The sequence below is a fragment of the Orcinus orca genome, chromosome 14 (assembly GCF_937001465.1).
Source record: "Orcinus orca chromosome 14, mOrcOrc1.1, whole genome shotgun sequence".
NCBI classification, from domain to species: Eukaryota; Metazoa; Chordata; class Mammalia; order Artiodactyla; family Delphinidae; genus Orcinus; species Orcinus orca.
The window spans coordinates 52,851,142-52,862,165 of NC_064572.1; the positions used below are offsets into that span (position 1 = coordinate 52,851,142).

At 33.7% G+C, this 11,024-nt stretch overlaps 1 protein-coding gene across 1 annotated transcript in view; it reads left to right on the plus strand.

Annotated features, from left to right (window-relative positions):
* Window positions 1-11,024, plus strand: part of PTEN (phosphatase and tensin homolog) — an 86,286-nt gene that overhangs the window by 56,369 nt on the left and 18,893 nt on the right. The window contains exons 4-5 of the mRNA NM_001309477.1: window positions 1,066-1,109; window positions 2,936-3,174. Of these exons, the coding sequence (NP_001296406.1) occupies window positions 1,066-1,109; window positions 2,936-3,174 (283 nt within the window). The remainder of the gene's footprint in view (window positions 1-1,065; window positions 1,110-2,935; window positions 3,175-11,024) is intronic.

An 11,024-nucleotide genomic window follows, 5' to 3' on the forward strand; every position in this document is an offset into this window, starting at 1 on the left:
AGTGTATTCCTATTAATTAAGGAGTACACATTCTCATAAACTCAGATCAAGTTCTGCTGCAATTGAGTTTGCCATACAGTTAAGAGAAAGTTTCAGATGCTTCAAAATTTGGGGATTTTGGAATGGTAGATTCAGAGGCTATGGACCTTTATTTGTTTTAAAATGCTAAGTTTTTATTTTAAATAATTTTTTAAATATCTGGTTTGGTTAGTAGTTGAACGTACCAGAATGCTGCTGACCACAAGCTAATGTATGGAATCCCTTTCTGAGCCTATTAATGTCTATAAACATGGCCTATTAATCATGAGTCAGCCAGTGCATGATAACAAACGTGACTACTATTAAAAAGACAAATTTTAGCATGCTGTAAGTAATGCTAAGTCAACATTACTTTTTTCTATTCTATATTGATTTTACTTACTAGTCTTTCATTACTGTCAGACTTTAATTAAAACTTATAACCTGAGAGATTATTGAAAAAGATGACCTTTGGCTTCTCTAAAGAGAGAAAGATCTGGTTAAAAGATGTAGTAAGTGTTGTGTCTGAGTAGGTTAGCATTATTCAGTTATTCTTTACTTTTCCTTTGCCCTTATAATTTTACTGTTTTTAACATACATCTTTTGTAGTAATAGTTTGAGAAAACTGTATATGCTCAATTATAAGGCAGAGATAAAATTGAAGCTAGTTAGTTGTTTACACATATCTTGTGAAATCAAAAATAAAGACCATTAGCATATATAATTTTCACAAAAGGAATGTGAAGGTATAGACGCAAGTGAATTTGCAATGTTGTATATTAGTGGCATTATAAGTTTTGTAAGCAAACGTATAAGCTCTGATTGTATATACTTAACATTTTCAGCCTTGATTTCCTTAATTGTAAAATGTGGATAATAACAGTACCTACTTCACAGGAGTCTTAAGATTAAAAGCAATAGTTAATGTAAGACATTTAACGTAATGCTTGGTACATTATAAAGGTTCAGAAAATGTTTGCTACTAATATACTTTTTTTTCTCAAGTGCAAAAGATAATTTTATATCACATTTAAACTTTTCTTTTAGATGTGCTGAAAGACATTATGATACCGCCAAATTTAACTGCAGAGGTAGGCATAAATACACTGTATTATGTTTGATAACTTGAAGCCAACAGTCTAAATCTTACTGTCATACCAATAATAAATAATCTCAATTATTAAGTGATATATTTATCTTAAAGATGGTCTTAGAAAATTTGAAAAATAAATTTAATTTTGCTATTGTGTTTTTGGAAACAAGTATCATATAAACCTGCCAGTAGTACTAGGAAGACTAAATTGTAGAATAGACTGAGAATTAGGAGAAATTCCTAGACTAACAGTAGAATAAAGAGAGGGTTATTCCTACAGTTTGATGCACTTGGTGTAACAGTAAGAGATTACAGGGAGAAAGAAGAACAACTTAACTCCTATCGAGGAACATGACCTGCGTGGTGGAAAAGGGTATAATGAAATATGGATAAGAGGAGCCTGATAGATGAGAGCAGGAGTTGATTTAAATGTGTTCTTCTCCAGGTGTAGTAAATTCTATCTCAGAGCCCACAGAAACTTTCATTTTTATTTGTGGAACGCTTTGAACCATGAGAGACCTGAAGAGTTGAGAAGCTTGGCAAGATGCTGCCGTGATAGTCAAAAAGAGAAAGTGGGTGCCTTGACAGATAGATATATTTGCCATTGATCCCTCCTAAATGTTTAGAATGGACTTTCAAACAGTTGGTTTGAGAATTCAGAAGTGCTAATGGCTGTGAGAGCCAGGATAGATTTACTAAGAATGTTTCATTTTTAGTGGATTTAGGCTACTGCTTACTGGTCAAAGAGTGTTTTACTCGAGGTTTATCTAGCTTTAACAGGTTTTTCTGGATGTTTTTGTATGCCACTGGGGAAATGAAGATGGAATGATGGTACAGCTGGGCAGATGACTAAGTAAAAGCTGTCCTGATGATTCCCTGTAATGGTAGTCATTGTCTACTTGAAGAGCTGTTCTGTCCCACCAAAGGCTTAATTGAGTGTATCTTGTACCCCATTATGAATGACTTGGTTGAAGATATAAAGGACATACTTTTCACATATTTAGATAACACAGAAGATAGGTACATTGAATGTTAGTCGGCATTTTTAAGAATCTTAATAGAGTGGAACCAATAAGATAAAATTTAGTAGTGATATATTTAAAGTCCTATTTCTAGAAAAAATTTTTTAAAAACCTCAACTCTAACTATAGGGAACAGAGAAGTTTTGAGTTCTTATAACTCATGTGAAAAGACCTGAAACTTCGCTTGATAAACTTTACTACAGTTGTATACATTTTATAGCTTGGGTTTTTTTTTTCTCAATTTCTTTTGTAAATGTCTTTAAAGTCATGTGTATACAACACTAACATTTGCAAGACCATCTTTAAAATAACATGTTTGACGTTTTTATTATATGAAGTGTAAAATGCAGTCTTTTCCATTGTTGATTTGTTAGTGATCTGTACTTTCTTTGGAATATATGTTTTGTGATTATGCAATATTATAAGTGTTACAATTCCTTTTGTTAGAAAATGTATTGAGAGCCCTGATAAGAGGCTCCTGTGACATTTAATTTTGAGTTTACCTCCACCTCTGATATGTTGTGACCTCTGATACTTCTTTGCTACTCTATTGCAAAGTTTCCTCCTTCATAAAGTGAGGAAAATAATACCTGGTTTCCCTGTCTAATGAATAAATTTGAGTTGAGAGACTATTTTCTATTCAAAAATTAGAAAATTATGAGACAAATTATTTTCCTCTGGAGTTCAGTTTTTCTTGAAGAACTCTGTTAAGTTTATATGCAACATTTCTAAAGTTAACCTACTTTTAATAAGCAATTCAGGAGAGATTTTTTTCTTATTTGAGGTTATCTTTTTACCACAGTTGCACAGTATCCTTTCGAAGACCATAATCCACCACAGCTAGAACTTATCAAACCCTTTTGTGAAGATCTTGACCAATGGCTAAGTGAAGATGACAATCATGTAGCAGCAATTCACTGTAAAGCTGGAAAGGGACGAACTGGTGTAATGATTTGCGCATATTTGTTACATCGGGGCAAATTTTTAAAGGCACAAGAGGCCCTAGATTTCTATGGGGAAGTAAGGACCAGAGACAAAAAGGTAAGTTATATTTGATGTGTTTTTCTTTATTCTTCCTAGATCTGAGAATTTATTGGAAAATAAATTTTTAAAAAGATAGTTGTTAACCCTTATTTTCTTTCCTCTAAACATTTAAATTAGTATACTACCTTAACTTTCACATGAGCAAATGACAGATTCATTCAATTTTTCTGTTCATTCTAGCATTTTCATGTCGTGCTAGCAAATCTTACCCATTAACTGGATTGCATATTTGGTATCATGAAATCTTTACAAAGCATTTAAAAAAGCAGCACATTGATCAAAAGTAAGCTTGATACTCCTGAAGCTTGCTTGAAAATAAAATGTCTTTGGATAATAATTTGGATGCCATTACCTAGTAAAGTGTGATCTTTACTTTTAAAATACATAGAGATTATTCTTTGATTTGAATACTCATAAGTGTGGTTATAATTAAGATTAATCAAGGGTTCTTCTCTTATTCAGAAGACTAAAGACTATGCTGAAAATCATTGACAAATTTAATTTGTGTAGTACATTTGAAAGCAAAAAATGAACTCTTGGGAGAATTTTTTACAGTGATTTTCAAGGGATTTATTTCTTTGGATACTAAGTATGGCAAAACATGTTTACATTTCTTACAAATAGACTTTGTACATTTCTGTCTCCAAGAAAGAAAAAAAACCAAACTACTTCAGATAGATGGAAAAACTCATTTAGAGACCTCTATTGAGGAAGACATCCTAATTTTATATGAAAAATTTATTCTAGTTTTAATAATTTTCTCAATGAGGAAGGTTCTCTTACAGTTTAAGCTAATTTCTTTTTAATTTAACTTCAAAACAGAAACATAAGTGATCATAGCCATCATTTTCAGCTGGATAATGGCATTGATTCCTGGTTCCTTTACTCCTTCCTCATTTCTTGTTTTACTTGTCGTTGTTACATTTTTGAATTATATCTAAGGATGCCAAAGCACTGTTTATTGGTGACAGTTTACAAAATTGAATCTTATTGTTAATGCATGATTTTGGTGAGTGTTGATTATACTAACTTGCCATACATTTCTGTATACTGTGTGCACCCTGGGATGATAGCACTAGAATGAATTCCAGAGCAGAGGACTGAGATGTTTTCTTTGGTTCATCCTTTCTTCATTTAGAGGGAAACAATTGCTTTTACTGATTAAAAATATAGAAGGTAAATTTTTCTGTACTTAAGTGAATAAACATAGGGCAGCACAGGGAAAAGAGACTGAATGAGAAGAAAACCTAGAGAGATGGCTCAAATTAAAATACAGTCACAGGAGCAGTGGTAGAAATTTAAAACAGGGTTGATGAGCAGCAGATATTTTGGCAATCAAAAAGAAATCAGGTAAAAAGAATTTAAAATAAAAACAGAAAAGTTGTATAATGTTCAGCCAGAAGTAGCTTTAAGTTAGGGGCTCTTAAACTGTTTATGTTATATACCTTTTAAAAATATGATGAAAACTCTATTCTCCCACAAAAAATGTGCATCATGTACATGAGCATAAAATTTTGCTTATAGTATTTAATTGCACTGAAAATTATTTTTTTTTAACAAAGAATGTAAAAAATACTTTAAGAATAATGTCTCATTTTCTTTTTTTATGCCAGGCAGTGGCCACTACTTGAGACTGCTGAATAAATCCAAGTGGTACAAATTAACCAAAATTAAGCTTTAGTTCTGCTCAGTAGTAAATTTTCCTGAAAGGGCTACTATTATTTAGCTTTTAAAGAACACATTGAAACTATGCCATTGTCTTTGACTTGGCAACTTTTATGTCATTTTTGATATCTAATTAGTTTTGACTTTGTTTCCCCATCTCATGAAAGAATGAAAGAGCAAATGGACTCTGTAGATTTTTTTATTTTTTGCCAGATGAAAGTAGACTTGTGTCAAGAAATAAGAATTCTTATAAGACTCTTCAGATTAATTCATGTTGCATCATTTTCTTTGCCTTCTAGTTATTGAGATCATTTTTTGGCAAGATTCTGGCATAATGCTGTGTTTGAAGGAAAAAATTATGACTCCACAGTTTAGTTTTAATATTGAAGAGTTAAACTGTGTTAATGAGTTTGTATTTTATGCAGGTAAAATTCTAGCTATAGAATTTGTCTTCCTAAAGCAAGTGAACTTATGTGTAGCAAAGAATTGCATAGTTGCTCCCACTTCTTGACAAAACCTCTTAAGTCCTTGATTGAAAGTCTTGGCTTTCCTGAATTTGGCAACTTTCACAACAGTAGATTTTTTCATGACAAATCCTCTTGTACAGTCTGTGATTCAAGACTTGGCTCTCATGAAGTCATAGAATACTTTTACAACAATAGCTAAGCTTTCTCTCGGGATTCATGGTAGAGTCTTACACACCAGTGCATACTGGTGAACAAAGCATGGAGTCACAGTGACGTGTAGAACTTCTCTCTTTACCAAAGCAGCAAAACCAGATGTTTTGCCAGGCATTAAGGTGTACTCTGTCTACAGAATACTGAGATTTCTTCAGGGGACTTTTTTTGGGCAGAGAAACTTCACCGTTTTGAAAATGTTACTGTCTGCTGAAGTTTCCAAAAAGGACTCCAAAATAGGAATTATTGTTTGTGTCACCATGCATGTATTTGATGAAAACTAGTAGCTGGCTAAACTGAGATTTCATATGCTGAAGAGAAGTGGTATCTCCAGTCCTTTCATGACCTGCTTCATAGTTTTAGAAAAAAATGTCTGTTTTTTTGGAATGGATAAAACTGTTTGATAGAGATACTACAACAGTCTTACTTTTCTGTTGCAAACTACAAGTATGTTTGACCATTTCTAAGATATTTGCCTTCACCATGTTCACTGTGACTTTTTTGTTTGTTTGGCATTACAGTATCCTTGTAGGTTACTTTAATCAAGAATTTTGAGTTGGGGGGGCAAATAAGGTATTTGTAATGGTCCAGCCTTTGTAACTAAGCTGTGCTCTCACATGTTCTTACACACACCTCCCACTCCCGTCATACTTCCCTCCCTCTTACTCTCTTATACCCACCCACCCCCGCATATGTGAATATATACTCTGTCTGACGTGGGTGCTTCTTCAGGATAGTTGGCTGAATGCTTCTGATAGTGAGAACTAGCCATATAGGAAGCACTTGGGATATTCTGTCCCATCGTGTTCAAGGAAAAAGTAAAACCTAAGGATACTTCAACTTTATTGTATTTTATTTTCTCTGTTTTCTGTTTAAGTTAGATTCAAGAGATGTCTACATAATGAAAAATGAGGCCATATTTTAATTTTCAATGGCAAGATATTGTAGTCATCACAATCTGGTAATACAATTGTCCGTTCTGTTTCTCTGTGGAGGAGAGGAGAGGAGATTTGATGAAATGGCAAGCCCCATGGGATATTGTTGTGAAACAGAGGCCGGAGTGAAAAGATAGCAAGAGAAGTATTTATGAAAATAAAATGCAAAGCCTGTAGTGTCATGTGGTAGAATAATAGTAGCTACATCATCAGCAGAACTGTTCCAGGCACAGCATATTCTCTGTCCTCTCAAAGGTTAGAATCTCACCCAAGTGAAAGGTGATGGGTTAATAGAAAATGGAGTTCTGTATGTACTACTAAGGATGTACTCAGTAAAATTATGTTTAGCTGTTACATGACATTAAAACTCAGAGTTATGTAATTTGGCCAAAATTGATCACTTTAGCATCTTGAAGTCAAAGTAAATCATTAAGATCTGCTGTGCTTATTTTATTAGCTCATGATTAATTAATATACCTAGACTATTTTTTGGATGAATTATTCACAGGCTCTAAAGGAGTATCCTACTGTGCTCCTGCCTTTATCCTTGTGTATATTTTAAAAGGCAAAAAGACATTTATGGGCAGATGCTGTTGACAAAGCTGTATTTTACTAAATGGTGTTGTTTCCATTATAGGTTGAAACAGCATTAGAAAGTGAGACAGAGTAGATAAAAGTCATAAGATTATGAGGTTTTTTTCTTTTTTTTTTTTGCAGGAGTATTTCTTATTTTATAGATGATAAAACTGAGGCCCAGAAAAATGAAGTGCTTTGAACAGGATTATCCAAACAATTAATGACGGTGTTCAGAGTAAAATTTGAATCCCCTGACACACTGGTGAACTTCTTTCTACAATATCAAGTCCATAAATCCTGGAATTGTAAAAGAGTTTTGAAGCTCTTCAGAATTAATCTCTGCACAGAGTCAAGCTCTCCTGAAAGGTCACATAATGATGATGAAATTGGCCTCTTTTGACAAGGCTCCTCAGTTTATATTTAAAAATAGATTCTGGAGCAGTAAAGACCCCTGATTAACTAGAATAAGGATAGCTTGAGTTTGTTGGTGTTAAAAATATAATGCTGCAGGCTTCCTTCAAATCTTTGGAATTTGTCTTATGAATTTTCAAATAAATCACATGTTTACCTAATGGTAAGAGTACTAGTGAAATAATATATATAATAATATATTTTTAGGGCTTCCCTGGGGGCGTAGTGGTTGGGAGTCCGCCTCCCGATGCAGGGGACATGGGTTCGTGCCCCGGTCCGGGAAGATCCTACATGCCGCGGAGCGGCTGGGTCCGTGAGCCATGGCCGCTGAGCCTGTGCGTCCGGAGCCTGTGCTCTGCAGCGGGAGAGGCCACAACAGTGAGAGGCCCGTGTACCGCAAAAAAAAAAAAAAAAATATATATATATATATATATATATATATATATTTTCTTTTTAACCTTTAATGAATATAACTTATCATAAGAAAACTTAGCTGAGCGTGGTAGAGCTGTTGTTATACAGCTGTGGAATTCTTCCACAGAAATAAGTTATCTGATAATAAATATAATTGACTATCCAAAGTAGTTTTATTCTTGAAATATCTGTTAGAGAGATTTATTATCTTACCAGTATTATAGGTTGTGTCTGTAGATTTGCATTTTTGTAATTGTGAACCACTATTATAGGAGATATGTACATTTTATCAGTTTGTGTAGGATTAATTTTATTAGAAATGTCTTTAATGTTCTTTTGCTGTAGCCTTAATTTTAACTAAGGAGAAACACTAAGAAGCTGAAGAAAATTGTGTTCTGGTGACATTTTTATAGGAGCAGAATGTTTCTCCTCCTCCTCCCCCACCCTCTTTCTCTTCCTCCTTCTCTTCTCTGCCCCCCCTCCCCCCGTCCCCACCGCCACCTTCCCCTCCTCCCTCTTGTTTTGAAGAAAGAGGAGCCAGTTGTCATGTTTTTGGTGAAGATTTATAGACTTTGAAGAGACTCTCCTCAAATTAACCTGGTAGAGTCTTGACATTTTTCTCAGCAGACTTGGTACAAATTAGATGGCAGAGTGGTGGGTGCCAACTGACCATAAGATGTGCAGCTGTGTTAGTAAAATACCCAAATAATACTTCAGGATTTGAATGTTGCAGAGAAGTACAACTGATGCCTCTTATTTAAAAAAAAAAGTTTTCTGAGAGTGGTGTAACTACTTGAGGGAAGACTTTCTTACTCAATAATTTACAAGAAGGCAATTATGTTATACTTCTCTAGGAATCGTTTCTTTGCATATTTGATCTTTTGCTTTAAGAGCACGTGGCAAATTACTCTAAAATGAACTGTTGATGGTTCCCACCCCAATAAAGCTCCTAGGGTTGCTTCCTATCTAATCTATGCCTTACACTGTCTGTATTTGTACTTATGCTTCAGAATTAAAGCAGATAACTCACAATATTTATTACAGACTATGAATAAAGAATTAAAACATCCTACCAGTAGGGGTAAGTGTATATTTTGGAAAGATTCCCAAAATTTCTGAATTTAGAGAGAGAAACTTCTTACCCAGAATCTCTCCTCTCTCTCTCGTCTCTTGTCTCTCTTGTCTCTCTTGTCTTCCTGCTTCTAGAATGGTAGCAGGTAAAGTAAGCATTAATACTTACTTTCTTTGATTAAACTCTCAGGAAAAAATTTTGAGGCTTTGATTTTCTTTTTGGGGGGGGGTTTGTTTTCGAAGCAGTTATTAAAGTTCTTATGTATTGTGATCTCTCTATGTGAGTTCATTAGCTTACCTTTAATGAAGACTTCTATCTTCTAGAAATAATAAATATTAACTTTATTCTAAGTGATCCCAAGAAGAGGAAATTTTCTAGTGTCTCTGAGGAATGAATTTATGTTCTAATATATAATCAGATTATTTTTTTCTAGTCTGTTTACTAAATTTCCCCATATGGTAACCTAATGAAATTTTCTCATTTTCTTTTCATTTAAAACAAAGTAAGGAAAAACAAACGAAGTAGATGTAACAGGAAAAGAAATGTATTTATGACTTCTTTCTGGTTTTCCTGACAAACTCATGACAATTTATTGGTTGTTTTTTGTTGTTGTTATTGGGTGGCAGGGGAAGAGCAGTGTTTGAGAGTACACACTTGAATTAGTACATATGCACTCTCTGCTATGCCACGCCAGGATAGCTGGACACTTGAGAACAGCTCTGCAAATATTTATTTGTTACAAAACTTTGTCTTATGTGAAGCCTTCAATTCTGAAGCATTTAAAACTTAAAAGAAATTAGGATACTAAGAATGTTGTTGTCTAAAATTGTATCTAAGGAGATAAGGACACACTTATGAATGGGTACATTTTTACTGTAGGGCTTAAAACCGTTTAAGGCTTCATTTTTATTTTTTAATTTATTCCTTGATTAATTATTGAGATATAATTGACATAAAACAGTGTGTAAGTTTAAGATGTGCAACATATTTATTTGATACATTTATATCGCAGTATGATTACCATTGTAGCCTTAACCTCTGTTGTGCCACAGAAGTATCATTTCTTCTAGTGGTGGGAACACATAAGATCTTGTCTTTTGGCAAGTTTTTAATGTTTATAATGTAGTTTTGTTGTCTGTAATCCCTGTACTTTATATTAGATCTCCAGAAGTTATTTATCTACTAGCTGTAAGTATGTACCCTTAAACATCATCTCTCCCATCCCCTCACCACCCCCAGCGTTTGGTAACCATCATTCTGCTGTTTTCCAGTTCAGTTTTTGGTTTTGTTTTGTTTTTTAAGATTCCATATATAAGGGATATTGTACAGTATTTGTCTTTCTCTGTCTGACATATGTCACTTAGCATGACGTCCTCAAGGTCCATTGGTAGTGTCGAAAATGGCAGAATTTCCTTTTTTCTCAAGGCTGAGTAGTATTCCATTGTATGTATATATACATTTTTATCCATTCATCTCTCGATGGACACTTACGTTGTTTCCGTATCTTGGCTATTGTGAACTACAATAAACATGGAAGTGCATACAAACAAACAAACGAACAAAGTAAGCTATAATTATCCTCTTTTTTGGCTTAAAAAAACCTCCAAATATAACATTCTTATTTTTTCTAACACATTAATTCTCCTGGGCTAAACTGTTTCACTAATACATGGTATTTAAGCCTGTTATCCAATCTGTATATTCATAAAATTTTAAGAGTTTTATACCTTGAAGGACCTTAGCAATTATTTCAGACCCATTTTAGTATAAATGATAAAACAGATCTGCAAAGATCATTTTGTCCTAGGTCATTTAATCTCTCTGTGTAACAACTCAAAACCATATCTCCTAACCTCAAATCCAGTATCCTTTCTACAGTTCTTTGTTCTCCTGTCCAAATTATTTTTCTTTATTATTTTGATCCCCAAAGTAGAAATAGAAACTTAAAAAGGAAAAAAAAGTGACTGTGTTATAATGTATTATAACTCTTTCAGTTTCAAGTCACAGAAACCCAACTCAAAATAGCTGAAACATAAGGAGACATTTATTGGCTTATATAACCCTAAAACTCTGGCCTGAATCTCGATGCTTAACAGA